The sequence below is a fragment of the Stenella coeruleoalba genome (assembly GCF_951394435.1).
Source record: "Stenella coeruleoalba genome assembly, chromosome: 3".
NCBI lineage: Eukaryota > Metazoa > Chordata > Mammalia > Artiodactyla > Delphinidae > Stenella > Stenella coeruleoalba.
In genome coordinates, this window is record NC_137148.1 from 108,342,371 (window position 1) to 108,360,392 (window position 18,022).

At 37.9% G+C, this 18,022-nt stretch overlaps 1 protein-coding gene across 7 annotated transcripts in view; it reads left to right on the forward strand.

Moving 5' to 3' along the window:
- CDC42SE2 (CDC42 small effector 2) overlaps positions 1-18,022 on the forward strand; it is a 111,747-nt gene that overhangs the window by 89,254 nt on the left and 4,471 nt on the right. For all 7 annotated transcript variants that reach the window (XM_079917424.1, XM_079917423.1, XM_079917422.1 and 4 more), the window contains one exon: positions 1,919-2,020. In XM_079917424.1, coding sequence (XP_079773550.1) covers positions 1,919-2,020 — 102 coding nt within the window. The remainder of the gene's footprint in view (positions 1-1,918; positions 2,021-18,022) is intronic.

Consider the following 18,022-nt stretch of genomic DNA (forward strand, 5'->3'; position numbering starts at 1 on the left):
GCGCAGTGGTTGAGAATCTGCCTGCCAATGCAGGGGACACGGGTTCGAGCCCTGGTCTGGGAAGATCCCACATGCCGCGGAGCAACTGGACCCGTGAGCCACAATTACTGAGCCTGCGCGTCTGGAGCCTGTGCTCCGCAACAAGAGAGGCCGCGATAGAGGACCGTGCACTGCGATGAAGAATGGACCCCGCTTGCCACAACTGGTGAAGGCCCTCGCACAGAAACGAAGACCCAATGCAGCCATAAATAAATAAATTTAAATCATTAAAAATTTTTTTTTTTCTCTCTGGACTGTACGAAAACAGTTGTGGATTCCTAAAGAGGATCAAGTGGCATTATTTTCTAATGCAGTGAAACTATAAAGAGGAAACAAATAATGGAAGAAACTAGGAAGATTATACACACACACGTGCATACACACAGACACACACACGCTCTCCCTCCCTCCGTCCCTCCTCCCCCCGACCCCCCCTTAGACACACAAACACACATTCAGATGTCCACATAACAGAAGCTCTGGAAATAGCAAAAAAGAACACAAGGAGCAATATCAAACAAATAATACAAGAAAACTTTACTAAGCTATAGGAAAACCCATGTTCAGATAGAGAGGGACTTCCATATGCCATACAGAACACCGGAAGGGAAAACCAGCAAACCTGGAGATAGTCCAGAGTCACTGTTCAACTCTGAGGATGAACATAACTTCAAGGGAAAACAACAGGCTTTTGGGATTCTAATCTGTGGCAATAAAAGCTAGAGGGCAGTAAAACAATATATACTAGCTTCTAAAATTAATGTATGAACTCTCCACTTCTGTGGCTTTGTAGAAAATTATGTTCTAATCCTGAGGAGCTGTCACCTGTGTCTGTCTATCTGGATAAGTTTTTAGGATTTATCAAGAGCATAGCAACATTTCAGTAGATGAAGACTTAAAATACTATGTTCAGAGGCAACCTAACCTAATCCAACAACTTTGTAACCTGCCTTAGTTTTGATGCAGATGGCATTTTCAGGAGACGTATTCTGTTGAAAGGGAAGAAAATGGGGATACGCAGAGATGGTATTAGGACGACAGTAAGCCAGCTGTGCCCGTGGCCCCTCTCAGTTGATCACAGTATCTAAGGAGCCATGGAACACTCGGGTCTGATGATAACCTTCTTCTGTGGAAAAATCTCGGATGGTCAGTTTAACACAGCAGCAGGGTGGGGAAGTGTCTTGTGAGGCGGAGGGCACATTGGTAGAACAAGGATTGCAGCCTGTGGCTGAAGTTCCTGGGAAGCTGCTGGGAAGTGGGGTCAGAAATGAGGAAGAGGCAGTAAGCTGCAGCCTGGGTGGCTGCTTGGACAGGGTTTCGTTTGCAGCCAGAATAGGCCAGAAATCAGTGAATGGGCTAGAGCCAAACCTCCCCTGCACAGATAGCTGACAGATTCCTTCCGGGTGAAGGGTAGTTGGGTATAATCTCAGTAACAACCATCAAAGTAGCATCAGTCTGTTAATGATGCAAGCTAGAATGTTTTGTTTAAAATCGGAATGCTGCACTTAAGTCACACTGTCGTCTTTGCTAAGAATGATGGTTACAGATGATAATTTTACATTTGTCTCATTTTTTAAAAGAATAAAACTTAAATGGTTGCTATACAAATATATGGATGGCCAAAGTCAGACCAAATAATCTATTTTAAGTTCTAAATAATAACCTATTATTTTACTTTACCAATCATTTTTTTGTGCATATATTTCTCTGGGGGATCTCATCATAAGAGGTGATTGTGGTGATACCAAGATTTAGGTATTTTTGTGTCCTGGGCAAAAATATTATTATACGAAGTCATTTGTGCATAGTATATAAATCTATCAGAATAAGTTTTTGTTAACAAGATCATTTTCTCAACACGTTACTCCTTATATTTTAGAAAAGGCGCCGGCGGATTGACCGAAGTATGATTGGAGAGCCCACAAACTTTGTGCACACGGCTCACGTGGGGTCAGGAGACCTGTTCAGTGGGATGAATTCCGTAAGTATGTGGGTGGAACATACAGGTGGGGCCTCCAGGCATAGTCATGTGTACCTGTGTAACAGGTACATACATTCTTAATGATGGCACTGTGCCCAGTGTATTATAGACATTGAGCATACATACTTAATGTGAGCATCAAAGAGAAGAAAATGAACAATGAAAAATTAATCTCTTACGTAGTTTGCCAAGTCATCTGTTTTTCTAAACTCTTTGTAGCTACCTTTCTTCTGAATAAATACTTTAAAACTTTTAAAGGATTTGAATTCAGAAAGGAAGGTACTCTCCCATGGATTCTCATGCCCCCTGCTGCCAAAGCAGCTTGGAGGTCAGCTTTTTAGTAATATTTAATCTCTTAAGTTCAGTTAGTTGCCTTTTGCAGACGTATTTATTGCATTTCCCTTATAAAATATTAGGCTTTACCTGATATTAGAATGCTTGTTATTTATTTATTACTGTAACATAAGTTCTCATGCACTTAGCAGAGGATTAGAATTTTTATGTATTTGCTGTCTTTTATAGAGGTTTCGGTGAATTTCAGAAGACGCTTTAAATTTACTCAGCTGAACTCTTACTCCTTAATTTTTCATCTAAGGGAAAATAGAGAGCAGTATAATAGAAACCAATAGAGGGTTTTTATCAGGGCTCTGCCACTATTGCTATCCCCCATATCTAAAGTACACTGAGTTGTCTAAATGATCCCTCAAGTGTTTAGAACCAGAAAGTCAATAAGGCTTTTATAAACACAAAATTATGCTGCATTGTATGCTCACTTACTGGATAGCGTTAACAAAAGACTTAACAAAAGAACAGAGACTTATAAGGTAGGTAGGTGAGTATCCTGGATACAGCAAACAAGTTTGTCCCTACAGTTACTAGGTAAGCAAAGGGATGACATTTGTAGCTTCCTGGAAAGGAAACAGCTTGTTTGTTTTAAATCTGTAGGAAAAGTACACTGAACTGCTTTTGTGGAAATGTAAGAGGTGTCAGATTGCTGTTAAAATACAACTCAGTAGCTTCGTTTCCTGGATTAATGTGGAGTGAAGAGACCAAATGGGACCCTATGACTTTTGTTAATACTAAGGTCATTGTGGCATATATAAATAAAATGAACGGTTTCAAATTTATTATATCTGATTAATTTCTTTCTCATCGACATGTCTTCTTCCCCACTTCTGTTCTTAAAAATTTAACTGTATAGGACAAATTAAGTTCTTAGTTCGTAGTACTTAGTTAACTTTTAAAATCTCGTTTATGCACATTTCAGAATTTCCTTCAAGATTCCTATCTGGTAATTTGTCTCTATGAAAAGCCTGTCATTGATGTACATGATTCTTGCTTGCCATCAAGTTAGGTAAAGTTTGAGGACTGTCCCCTGCAGGGCTGACTGAGCTGCAGCATCAAGACGGGCCCTCAGCTGTTGTAGAGGTTCTGCCCTGCAGTCTCCAGACAGCCTCCTTTGGTTACTGAAGTATATTTCTTACAAGGTGTTCTAGCTCTTCAGAACCAAACCTGTCTTCCGAAGGCTGTTTGTACTCATTGCCTATGTTTACGTATTAGTTTGTTGTCTCTACAAAGAAATAGTTTCTTTTAAGTTCATCTATTCTGAGAATTGAGCAACACTAATAGGAACATGGCTCGATGCATATGAAAGAGGCAGGCCACGCTGGATTATTGAATGGCCAGATGACTGGTTTTTTTCCCCTAAATACACTGTTCTTCCCAAGACTACTTTTCATACTAACTTATTGCTAGAAAAGGTTTCTATGACTCTTTTAATAATATAACTTTATTGTGTTAAAATAATGCATAGCCACAGTCACAATAATACATATCATCTCAATACTGAGGGTTACTTACTAGAAAATCCAAGTCCTTTTGTTTGAAATTGAAGAATTGACTTTTGGAAGAAAAACAGATTTTTTTTTTTCTTAGAATTTGCATGGCGTTATGAAAGTACCGTGTAAAAATATAAAGATGTTGTAAATAGGCCTAAGATACCTATAAAACCTAACTTGTCATGTTAGGTGGGAAATTATTTGGTACTAGGGTAAAATCAAGTTTGTGCCACAAAACAGTGTTACCACAGAGGAGCAGAAAATTAACCGATAGCCTATGGCCATAAGCTTCGCAGACTGAGCAAGTTTACTTAAATAGACCTATAGATTTTAATTTTATTCATTAAAATTTAAAAAATTTATTTATTTATTTTTGGCTGCATTGGGTGTTTGTTGCTGCGTGAGGGCTTTCTCTAGTTGTGGCAAGCAGGGGCTACTCTTCCTTGCGGTGCACAGGCTTCTCATTGCGGTGGCTTCTCGTTGCGGAGCACACCTGCATTGGCAGGCGGATTCTTAACCACTGCGCCACCAGGGAAGTCCCTCTTTTTTTTAATATATTCTTACCTAAAGTAGTCATTTGAGTAATGTGAATATAGATGTTACAGTACATCACTATGTGATATCATTGGAGTTAGTTCCACATATGTGAATTTTTCAGTAAATGAGTAAAAATTTACCCATTTAAGAGCCAATCACATGTTCTCACTTTAACCATATTGGACCTAAATAGCCATGCATTTTATATTTTGCTATTCTCTTCAGTTAGAATATATTTAAACCTGTCTTACTCCAAAAATAACTTAGAACAGTCTTATTACTTTCTTTAAACAAACTGACTGAGGATCATCAATGAAAAGACACCTTGTATCGATACATCATGTTTTCTGTGATTAAGTATTTGATAAGTAGATTAACGAGTGGATGGTGCTCCCACCCCCTTCTCACCTCCCTGGGTCCTAGAAATGTGAAGGGCCCTTTGAGCTGTTTCTGTGCATTAGACCAGACTGCCAGTGCTCTCACCGTTGACTGTTAGGCCGTCATATCCCAAACCTTCCTGTTGCCCCTTTTTCTAGAAGTCTAGCTTGATTCGCTCGTTCTCTGCTTCCAAAATGCTTCTAATTGCTATGAACTAAGATAGGATACACTAAGAACTCTTTGCAGTTCGCACGTAACTTTGTGACTTTGTTTTGGCAAAGTAAGAAAACATCCCAGCGGGACTTCCCTGGCGGTCCAGTGGTTAACACTCTGCGCTTCCACCACAGGGGTCACAGGTTCGATCCCTGATCCGGGAACTAAGATTCCACATGCCGTGCATCATGGCCAGGAAAAAAGAGAAAATACCCGAGCATTTATATATCTCACAGTCTACTAGAAAGTAGCCCTGTAATGTGGTTAGGAAAGGTTATCATCTTTAATCATTTTACAGATAAGAAGCCTGATATGCACAGAGGATAGATAGTTCACCCAGAGTTAAAATATTAATAAAGAAGTTTGGATTACAGTCCAAGTCTTTGGATTCTTTTGTTGTTGTTGGAACATAGTTGATTTACAATGTGGTGTTAGTTTCAGGTGTACAGCAAAATGAATCAGTTATATATATACATATATCCACTCTTTTAGCTTCTGTTCCCGTATTGGCCGTTACAGAGTATTGAGTAGAGTTCTCTGTGCTATGCAGTAGGTCCTTATTAGTTATCTATTTTATATATACTAGTGTATATGTCGAGCCCAGTCTCCCAATTTTTCCCTCCCAAGATCCCATCCTCCCTGGTAATCATAAGATTGTTTTCTACATCTGTGACTCTTTCTGTTTTGTAAATAATTTGGGATGACATTTAGGTTGCTTCCATGTCTTGGCTATTGTAAATAGTGCTACTATGAACATAGGGATGCATGTATCCTTTCGTAAATATTATAGTTTTCTTCAGATGTATGCCCAGGAGTGGGATTGCTGGATATGGTAGTTCTGTTTTTAGTTTTTTAAGGAACCTCATACTGTTCTCCATAGTGGTTGTACCATTTACATTCGACCAACAGTGCAGGAGGGTATCTTTTTCCCACACCCTGCCCAGCATTTACTGTTTGTAGAATGTTTGATGATGGCCATTCTGACCAGTGTGAGGTGATACCTCATTGTAATTTTGATTTGCTTTTTTCTGATAATTAGTGATGTTGAGCATCTTTCTTTTGCTTTTTGGCCATCTGTATGTCTTCTTTGGAGAAATGTCTATTTAGATCTTTTGCCCATTTTTTTTTTTTAATTCAAACAAAGTCACAAAAATTATAATCATCCTCATCAGTTCACTCAGTCCCATGTAATTAATTTTTTTTGTCGTCTTGATCTTTTGTTAGCACTTTGACGAATTCATCAGTTTTCCATTAGAGCTCTGAAAATGCTTATTCAGTTCAGCAGTATAGTCAGTTACCAGAAACCTGTACTTGTCAGAGTCTTTTCCATGAATTCCTTGAAGATGAAACCCTTTTATCAGGAACACTTTTGCAAAAGCATCACAGTACACCCAGAACTGTCTGTAAATGACAAAAGACTTAAAAATGACCACGGATAAAGATTTGATGAAAGTTCATAATAATGCAATTGACAAGGAAATTTAGTTATTTCTGAGAAGATATACATTTTAAAGTAATAACTAGAATTATGACTTACAACATTAAACCAGAACGTATAAGATTTTTAGAAGTTTCCTGTAATGTCTGAAACATTTATATTAACATATTTCCATACAAATAACCCAAAGAAAGTTCAGTATTAGTTGTTTTTTTTGTTTTTTTATACTGCAGGTTCTTATTAGTCATCAATTTTATACACATCAGTGTATACATGTCAATTACAGTCGCCCAATTCAGCACACCACCATCCCCACCCCACCGCGGTTTTCCCCCTTGGTGTCTGTACCATTTTTCTAGGTTCCACATACATGCATTAATATACGATACTTGATTTTCTCTTTCTGACTTACTTCACTCTGTATGACAGTCTCTAGATCCATCCATGTCTCAACAAATTTCATTCCTTTTTATGGCTGGGTAATATTCCATTGTATATATGTACCACAACTTTGTTATCCATTCGTCTGTCAGTGGGCATTTAGGTTGCTTCCATGACCTGGCTATTGTAAATAGTCCTGCATTGAACACTGGGGTGCATGTGTCTTTTTGAATTATGGTTTTCTCTGGGTATATGCCCAGTAGTGGGATTGCTGGATCATATGGTAGTTCTATTTGTAGTTTTTTAAGGAACCTCCATACTGTTCTCTATAGTGGCTGTATCAATTTACATTCCCACCAACAGTGCAAGACGGTTCCCTTTTCTCCACATCCTCTCCAGCATTTGTTCTTTATAGATTTTCTGATGATGCCCATTCTAACTGGTGTGAGGTGATACCTCATTGTACTTTTGACTTGCATTTCTCTAATAATTAGGTTGAGCAGCTTTTCATGTGCTTCTTGGCCATCTGTATGTTTTCTTTGGAAAAATGTCTATTTAGGTCTTCTGCCCAATTTTGGATTGGGTTGTTTGTTTCTTTCATATTGACCTGGATGGGCTGTTTATGTATGTTGGAGATTAATCCTTTGTCCGTTGATTCCTTTGCAAATATTTTCTCCCATTCTGAGGGTTGTCTTTTCGTCTTGTTTATGGTTTCTTTTGCTGTACAAAAGCTTTGAAGTTTCATTAGTTTCCATTTGTTTATTTTTGTTTTTATTTCCATTACTCTAGGAGGTGGATCAAAAAAGATCTTGCTGTGATTTATGTCAAAGAGTGTTCTTCCTATGTTTTCCTCCAAGAGTTTTATAATGTCCGGTCTTACATTTAGGTCCCTAATCCATTTGGAGTTTATTTTTCTGTATGGTGGTAGGGAGTGTTCTAATTTCATTCTTTTATATGTAGCTGTCCACTTTTCCCAGCACCACTTATTGAAGAGACTGTCTTTTCTCCGTTGTACATCCTTGCCTCCTTTGTCCAGGATTAGTTGACCATAGGTGCGTGGGTTTATCTCTGGGCTTTCTATCTTGTTCTGTTGATCTATGTTTCTCTTTTTGTGCCAGTACCATATTGTCTTGATTACTGTAGCTCTGTAGTATAGTCTGAAGTCAGGGAGTCTGATTCCTCCAGCTCCGTTTTTTTCCCTCAAGACTGCTTTGGCTATTCAGGGTCTTTTGTGTCTCCATACAGATTTTAAGATGATTGGTTCTAGTTCCATAAAAAATGCCATTGGTGGGTTTCCCTGGTGGCACAGTGGTTGAGAGTCCGCCTGCCGATGCAGGGGACACCGGTTCGTGCCCTAGTCTGGGAAGATCCCACATGCCGCGGAGAGGCTGGGCCCATGAGCCATGGCCGCTGAGCCTGCGCGTCCGGAGCCTGTGCTCCGCAACGGGAGAGGCCCCAACAGTGAGAGGCCCGCGTACCGCAAAAAAAAAACAAAAACAAAAAATGCCATTGGTAATTTGATAGGGATTTCATTGAATCTGTAGATTGCTTTGGGTAGTACAGTCATTTTCCCAATATTGATTCTTCCAATCCAAGAGCATGGTATATCTTTCCATCTGTTGGTATCATCATTAATCTTTTTCATCAGTGTCTTATAGTTTTCTGCATACAGGTCTTTTGTTTCCCTAGGTAGGTTTATTCCTAGGTATTTTCTTCTTTTTGTTGCAGTGGTAAATGGGAGTGTTTCCATAATTTGTCTTTCAGATTTTTCATCATTAGTGTATAGGAATGCAAGAGATTTCTCTGCATTAATTTTGTATCCTGTAACTTTACCAAATTCATAAATTAGCTCTAGTAGTTTTCTGGTGGCATTTTTAGGATTCTCTATGTATAGTATCACGTCATGTGCAAACATTGACAGTTTTACTTCTTCTTTTCCAATTTGTATTCCTTTTATTTCTTTTTCTTCTCTGATTGCCGTGGCTAGGACTTCCAAAACTATGTTGAATAATAGTGGTGAGAGTGGACATCCTTGTCTCATTCCTGATCTTAGAGGAAATTCTTTCAGTTTTTTACCATTGAGAATGATGTTTGCTGTGGGTTTTTCATATATGGCCTTTATTATGTTGAGGTAGCTTCCCTCTATGCCCACTTTCTGGAGAGTTTTTATCATAAATGGGTGTTGAATTTTGTCAAAAGCTTTTTTCTGCATCTATTGAGATGATCATATGGTTTTTACTCTTCAATTTGTTGATATGGTGTATGACATTGATTGATTTGTGTATATTGAAGAATCCTTGCATCTCTGGAATAAATCCCACTTGATCATGGTGTATGATCCTTTTAATGTGTTGTTGGATTCTGTTTGCTAATATTTTGTTGAGGATTTTTGCATCTATTTTCATCGGTGATATTGGTCTGTCATTTCCTTTTTTGTAGTGTCTTTGTCTGGTTTTGGTATCAGGGTGATGGTGGCCTCATAGAATGAGTTTGAGAGTGTTCCTTCCTCTGCAATTTTTTGGAAGAGTTTGAGAAGGATAGGTGTTAGCTCTTCTCTACATGTTTGATAGAATTCACCTGTGAAGCCATCTGGTCCTGGACTTTTGTTTGCTGGAAGATTTTTAATCACAGTTTCAATTTCATTACTTGTGATTGGTCTGTTCATATTTTCTGTTTCTTCCTGGGTCAGTCTTGGAAGGTTATACCTTTCTAAGAATTGTCCATTTCTTCCAGGTTGTCCATTTTATTGGCATAGATTTGCTTGTAGTAGTCTCTTAGGATGCTTTGTACTTCTGTGGTGTCTTTTGTAACTTCTGTTGATTTGAGTCCTCTCCCTTTTTCTTGATGAGTCGGGCTAATGGTTTATCAATTTTGTTGAATTTCTCAAAGAATCAGTTTTTAGTTTTATTGATCTTTGCTATTGTTTTCTTTGTTTCTATTTCATTTATTTCTGCTCGTATCTCTATGATTTCTTTCCTTCTGCTAACTTTGGGTTTTGTTTGTTCTTCTTTCTCTAGTTCCTTTAGGTGTAGGGTTAGATTGTTTACTTGAGATTTTTCTTGTTTCTTGAGGTAGGCTTGTATAGCTGTAAACTTCCCTCTTAGAATTCCTTTTGCTGCATCCCATATGTTTTGGATCATCGTGTTTTCATTGTCATTTGTCTCTAGGTATTTTTTGATTTCCTCTTTGATTTCTTCAGTGATCTCTTGGTTATTTAGTAACGTATTGTTTAGCCTCCATGTGTTTGTGTTTTTTACGGTTTTTTCCCTGTAATTCATTTCTAATCTCATAGCACTGTTGTCAGAAAAGGTGCTTGATATGATTTCAGTTTTCTTAAATTTACTGAGGCTTGATTTGTGACCCAATATGTGATCTATCCTGGAGAATGTTCCATGTGCTCTTGAGAAGAAAGTGTAAACTGCTGTTTTTGGATGGAATGTCCTATAGATATCAATGAAATCTATCTGGTCTATTGTGTCATTTAAAGCTTCTGTTTCCTTATTTATTTTCATTTTGGATGATCTGTCCATTGGTGTAAGTGAGGTGTTAAAGTCCCCTACTATTATTGTGTTACTGTCGATTTTTTTTTTTTTAATAGCTCTTAGCAGTTGCATGTATTGAGGTGCTCCTGTGTTGGATGTGTATATATTTATAACTGTTATATCTTCTTCTTGGATTGATCCCTTGATCATTTTGTAGTGTCCTTCCTTGTCTCTTGTAACATTCTTTATTTTAAAGTCTATTTTATCTGATAAGAGTATAGCTACTCCAGCTTTCTTTTGATTTCCATTTGCATGGAATATCTTTTTCCATCCCGTCACTTTCAGTTTGTATGTGTCCCTAGGTGTGAAGTGGGTCTCTTGTAGATATCATATAGATGGGTCTTGTTTTTGTATCCATTCAGGAAGCCTGTGTCTTTTGGTTGGAGCATTTAATCCGTTCACGTTTAAGGTAATTATTGATATGTATGTTCCTATGACCATTTTCTTAATTGTTATGGGTTTGTTTTTGTAGATCCTTTTCTTCTCTTGTGTTTCCCACTTAGAGAAGTTCCTTTAGCATTTGTTGTAGAGCTGGTTTGGTGGTGCTGAATTCGCTTAGCTTTTGCTTGTCTGTAGAGCTTTTGATTTTTGCATCGAATCTGATTGAGATCCTTGCAGGGTAGAGTAATTTTGGTTGTAGCTTCTTCCCTTTCATCACTTTAATTATATCATGCCACTCCCTTCTGGCTTGTAGAGTTTCTGCTGAGAAATCAGCTGTTAACCTTATGGGAGTTCCCTTGTATGTTATTTGTCGTTTTTCCCTTGCTGCTTTCAATAATTTTTCTTTGTGTTTAATTTTTGCCAATTTGATTACTGTGTGTCTTGACGTGTTTCTCCTTGGCTTTATCCTGTATGGGACTCGCTGCACTTCCTGGACTTGGGTGGCTGTTTCCTTTCCCATGTTAGGGAAGTTTTCGACTGTAATCTCTTCAGATATTTTCTCTGGTCCTTTCTCTGTCTCTTCTCCTTCCGGGACTCCTATAATGCGAATGTTGTTGCATTTAATATTATCCCCGAGATCTCTTAGGCCGTCTTCATTTCTTTTCATTCTTTTTTCTTTATTCTGTTCCGCAGCAATGAATTCCACCATTCTGTCTTCCAGGTCACTTATCCATTCTTCTGCCTCAGTTATTCTGCTATTGATTTCTTCTAGTGTAGTTTTCATTTCAGTTATTGTATTGTTCATCTCTGTTTGTTTCTTCTTTAATTCTTCTAGGTCTTTGTTACACATTTCTTGCATCTTCTCCATCTTTACCTCCATCGTTTTTCCAAGGTCCTGGATCATCTTTACTATCATTCTGAAATCTTTTTCTAGAAGGTTGCGTATCTCCACTTCATTTAGTTGTTTTTCTGGGGTTGTATCTTGTTCCTTCATCTGGTACATAGCCCTCTGCCTTTTTATCTTGTCTTTCTGTGCATGTGTTTTTTTGTTCCACAGGCTGCAGGATTGTAGTTCTTCTTCCTTGCCCATTTTTGGAATTGGTTTTTTGGTTTTTTGATATTCAGCTGTATGAGCCATTTGTATATTTTGTACATTAATCCCTTGTCGGTTGCTTCATTTGCAAATATTTTCTCTCATTGTGTGGGTTGTCTTTTTGTATTGCTTATGGTTTCTTTTGCTGTGCAGAAGCTTTTAAGTTTCATTAGGTCCCATTTGTTTATTTTTGTTTTAATTATCATTACTCTAGGAGGTAGATCCCAAAAGATATTGTTGCAATTTATGTCAGAGCGTGTTCTGCCTATGTTTTCTTCTAAGAGTTTTATAGTGTCTGGCCTTTCATTTAGGTCTTTGATCCATTTTGAGTTGAATTTTGTGTATGGTGTTAGAGAGTGTTCTAATTTATTTCTTTTACATGTAGCTCTCTGTTTTTCCCAGCACCGCTTATTGAAGAGACTGTCTTTTCTCCATTGTGTATTTTTTTTATTTTTTATTATTTTTTCCTCCAAAATTCCAGTTTTTTTTTAATATCTTTATTGGGATATAATTGCTTTAGAATGGTGTGTTAGTTTCTGCTTTATAACAAAGTGAATCAGTTATACATATACATATGTTCCCGTATCTTTTCCCTCTTGCATCTCCCTCCCTCCCACCCTCCCTATCCCACCCCTCCAGGCGGTCACAAAGCACCGAGCTGATCTCCCTGTGCTATGTGGCTGCTTCCCACTAGCTATCTACCTTACGTTTGGTAGTGTATATATGTCCATGCCTCTCTCTCGCTTCTTCACAGCTCACCCTTCCCCCTCCCCATATCCTCAAGTCCGTTCTTTAGTAGGTCTGTGTCTTTATTCCTGTCTTACCCTTAGGTTCTTCATGACATTTTTTTTTTCTTAAATTCCATATATATGTGTTAGCATACGGTATTTGTCTTTCTCTGACTTACTTCACTCTGTATGACAGACTCTAGGTCTATCCACCTCATTACAAATAGCTCAATTTTGTTTCTTTTTATGGCTGAGTAATATTCCATTGTATATATGTGCCACATCTTCTTTATGCATTCATCTGATGATGGACACTTAGGTTGTTTCCATATCCTGGCTATTGTAAATAGTGCTTCAGTGAACATTGTGGTACATGTCTCTTTTTGAATTATGGTTTTCTCAGGGTATATGCCCAGTAGTGGGATTCCTGGGTCATATGGTAGTTCTATTTTTAGTTTTTTAAGGAACCTCCGTACTGTTTTCCATAGTGGTTGTATCAATTTACATTCCCACCAACAGTGCAGGAGGGTTCCCTTTTCACCACCATTCCTTCTTACTTTTTTCATAATTGCCATTCTGACTGGTGTGAGGTGATACCTCATTGTAGTTTTTATGTGCATTTCTCTAATAATTAGTGATGTTGAGCATCTTTTCATGCTCCTCCTTGGCCATCTGTATGTCTTCCTTGGTGAAATGTCTTTTTAGGTCTTCCACCAATTATTTAACTGGATTGTTTTTTTGATATTGAGCTCTATGAGCTGTTTGTATACTTTGGAAATTAATCCTTTGTTGTTTAATTTGCAAATATTTTCTCCCATTCTGAGGGTTGGCTTTTCGTCTTGATTATCGTTTCCTTTGCTGTGCAAAAGCTTTTAAGTTTAATTAACTCCCATTTGTTTGTTTTGGTTTTTATTTCTGTTAATTCTAGGAGGTGGGTCAAAAAAGATCTTGCTGTGGTTTATATCAAAGAGTGTTTTTGCTATGTTTTCCTCTAAGAGTTTTATAGTGTCTGGTCTAACATTTAGGTCTTTAATTCATTTGGAGTTTATTTTTGTGTATGGTGTTAGGGAGTGTTCTAATTTCATTCTTTTCCATGTAGCTGTCCAGTTTTCGCAGCACCACTTATTGAAGAGGCTCTCCTTTCTCCATTGTATTTCTTGCCTCTGTTGTCGTAAATTAAGTGACCATATGTGCTTGGGTTTATTTCTGGGCATTCTATCCTGTATCATTGATCTGTACTGGCTTTTGTGCCAGTACCATACTGTCTTGATTACTGTAGCTTTCTTGCCTCCTTTGTTATAGATTAGGTGACCATAGATTTGTGAGTTTATTTCTGGGCATTCTATCCTGTTCCACTGATCTCTATTTCTGTTTCTGTGCCTTTACCATACTATTTTGATTACTGTTACTTTGTAGTTAGTCTCAAGTCAGGGAGCCTGATTTCTCCAGCTCCATTTTTCTTTCTCAGGATTGCTTTGATTACTTGGAGTCTTCTGTGTCTTTAATAATTTTTTGTTCTAGTTCTCTGAAAAACGTCATTGGTAATTTGATAGGGATTGCGTAGAATCTGTAGATTGCCTTGGGTAGTATGGTCATTTTCACAATATTGATTCTTCCAATCCAGGCACATGGTATCTCTCCATCCGTTTGTATCATCTTTACTTTCTTTCATCAGTGTCTTATAGTTTTCTGCATACAGGTCTTTTGTCTCCCTAGGTAGGTTTATTCCTAGGTATTTTATTCTTTTTGTTCCAATGGTAAATGGGAGTGTTTCCTTAATTTCTTTTCCAGATTTTTTATCATTAGTGTATAGGAATGCAAGATATTTCTGTGCATTAATTTGGTACCCTGCTACTTTACCAAATTCATTGATTATAGTTTTCTGGTGGCATCTTTAGGATTCTCTATGTATAGTATCATGTCATCTGCAAACAGTGACAGTTTTACTTCTTCTTTTCCAGTTTGTATTCCTTTTATTTCTTTTTCTTCTCTGATTGCTGGGTCTAGGACTTCCAAAAGTGTTTTGAATGAAAGTGGTGACAGTGGACATCCTTGTCTTGTTCCTGATCTTAGAGGGAACGCTTTCAGGTTTTCATCATTGAGAATGATGTTAGCTGTGGGTGTGTCATATATGGCCTCTATTATGTTGAGGTAGGTTCCCTCTATTCCCACTTGCTGAAGAGCTTTTATCATAAATCGGTGTTGAATTTTCTCAGAAGCTTTTTGTGTATCTATTGAGATGATCACATGGTTTTCATTCAGTTTATTACTGTGGTGTATGTAGCACACTGATTGATTTGAAGATATTGAAGAATTCTTGCATCCCTGGGATAAATCCCACTTGATCATAATGTACGATCCTTTTAATATATTGTTGGATTCAGTTTGCTAGTACTTTGAGTATTTTTGTGTCTCCGTTCATTGGTGATACTGGCCTGTAATTTTCTTTTTTGTGTGTGGTGTCTTTGTCTAGTTTCAGTATCAGGGTAGTGTTGGCCTCATAGAATGAGCTTGGGAGTGTTCTTTTCTCTGTAATCTTTTGGAAGGGTTTCAGGAGGGTAGGTGTTAACTCTTCTCTAAATGTTTGATAGCATTTGCCTGTGAAGCCATCTGGTCCTGGACTTTTGCTTGTTGGAATTTTTTTAATCACTGTTTCAATTTCAGTACTTGTTGTTCCACATTTTTTTTTTTTTTTTTTTTTTTTGCGGTATGCGGGCCTCTCACTGTTGTGGCCTCTCCCCTTGCGGAGCACAGGCTCTGGACGTGCAGGCTCAGTGGCCATGGTTCACGGGCCTAGCCGCTCTGTGGCACGTGGGATCTTCCCGGACTGGGGCACGAACCCGTGTCCCCTGCATCGGCAGGCGGATTCTCAACCCCTGTGCCACCAGGGAAGCCCTATAATTTCACTACTTGTGATTGGTCTGTTCATATTTTCTTTTTCTTCCTGGTTCAGTCTTGGAAGATTGTATCTTTGTAAGAGTTTGTCCATTTCTTCTAGCTTGTCCATTTTATTGGCATATAGTTGTTTGTAGTCAACTTATGGTCCTTTGTATTTCTGTGGTGTCTGTTGTAACTCTCCTTTTTCATTTCTAATTTTATTGATTTGAGTCCTCTCCCTTTTTTCTTGGTGGGTCTGGCTAAAGGTTTATTAATTTTGTTTATCTTTCCAAGAACCAGCTTTTAGTTTTATTGATCTTTGCTATTGTTTTGTCTGTCTGTTTCATTTATTTCTGCTCTGATCTTTATGATTTCTTTCCTTCTACTAACCTTGGGTTTTGTTTGTTGTTCTTTCTCTAGTTGTTTTAGGTGTAAGGTTAGGTTGTTTGAGATTTTTCTTGCTTCCTGAGGTACGATTGTAGTTCTATAAACTTTCCTCTTGGAACTGCTTTTGCTGCACCCCCAAAACTTTGGACCATTGTGTTTTCATTGTCATTTGTCTCGAGGTATTTTCTCATTTCTTCTTTGAGTTTTTCAATGATCCATTGGTTGTTTAGTACCATTGTTTAGCCTCCATGTGTTTTTTTGTTTTTTTTTTTTACATTTTTTCCCCTGTAGTTTCTAATCCCATAGCGCTGTGGTCAGAAATGATGCTTGGTATTGATTTCAATTTTCTGAAATTTACCAAGGCTTGATTTGTGACTCAAGATGTGATCTATCCTGGAGAATGCTCTGTGTGCCTTTGAGAAGAAACTATATCTGCTGTTTTTGGATGGAATGTCCTGTAAATATCAATGAAATCTGTCTGGCCTATTCTGTCATTTAAAGCTTTTGTTTCCTTATTAATTTTCTGTCTAGATGATCTGTCCATTGGCGTAAGTGAGGTGTTAAAGTTCCCCACTATTGTGCTACTGTCGATTTCTTCTTTTATAGCTGTTAGCATTTTCCTTATGTATTGAGGTGCTCTTGTGTTGGGTGTATATATATTTGTAATCGTTATATCTTCTTGGATTGATCCCTTTACCATTATGTAATGTCCTTCTTTGTCTTGTAACAGTCTTTATTTTTATTTTAAAGTTTATTTTGTCTGATATGAGTATTGGTACTGCAGTTTTCTTTTGATTTCCATTTGTATGGAATACCTTTTTCCATCCTCTCACTTTTAGTCTGCATGTGTCCCTTGATCTGAAGTGTGTCTCTTGTAGACAGCGTATATATAGGTCCTGTTTTTGTTTCAGCCAGTCTGTGTCTTTTGGTTGGAGCATTTAATCCATTAACATTAAGGTAATTATTGATATGTACGTACTTGCTATTTTTTTAATTGTTTTGGATTTGTTTCTTAAGGTCATGTTTCTTCTCTTCCTCTTTTATTCTCTTGTGATTTAATGTCTACTTTTTTCTCTTTCTCTCTTTTGTCTTTTTTTTGGGGTGGGGGGGCATGCTGAGTGACATGCAGGATCTTAGTTCCCAGATCAGGGATTGAATTTGTGGCCCCTGCAATGGAAGTGCAGAGTCTTAACCACTGGTCCACCAGGGAAGTCCCTTGATGTCTTATCTTTAGTGATGTGTTTGGATTGCTTTTTTCTTTTTTGTGTGTGTAGCTATTCTAGATTTTTGGTTTGTGGTTCCCATGAGGTTTTGCTATAGTAGTCTGTGTATGTACAAGATTGTTTTAAATGGTTGATATCTTTATTTCAAATGCATTTCCAATATCCTGCATCTGTACTCTCCTCATGATTGCTGGTTTTGATATTCTGTTTGTGTGTGGAAGATTTCCTACCTTTACTTTATGTTTGCTTCTGCCAGTGAACTTCCCCATTCGTACTTTCTTGAGTCTAGTTGTGGTCTCTTCTTTTCCACCTAGAGATGTTCCTTTCAGATTTGTTGTAATGCTGGTTTGGTGGTACTAAATAAATTCTCTTATCTTTTGCTTGTGTGTAAAGCCTTTTTATTTTTTGGCTGTGTTGGGTCTTCGTTGCCACGTGCTGGCTTTCTCTAGTTGCGGCAAGCAGGGGCTACTCTTGGATGCAGTGTGGGCTTCTCGTTGCAGTGGCTTCTCTTGTTGTGGAGCACAGGCTCTAGGCATGTGGGCTTCAGTAGTTGTGGCACACAGGCTTAGTTGCTCCGTGGCATGTGGGATCGAACCCCTGCATTGGCAGGCAGATTCTTAACAACTGTGCCACCAGGGAGGCCCCTGTAAAGCTTTTGATTTCTCCATCAAATCTAAATGAGAGCCTTGCTGCGTAGAGTATTCTTGGTTGTAGGTTTTTCCCTTTAATCACTTTAAATATATTGTGCCACTTCCTTCTGGCCTGCAGAGTTTATACTGAAAAATCACCTGATAATCTTATGGGGTTTCCCTTGTATGTTATTTGTTGCTTTTCCCTTGGTGTTTTTAATATTTTTTTCTTTGTCTTTAATTTTTATCAGTTCGATTAATATGCATGTTGGTGCGTTCCTACTTGGGGTCATGTTTTATGGGACTCTGCGCTTCCTGGACTTCAGTGTTTCCTTTCTCATGTTAGGGAAGTTTTCG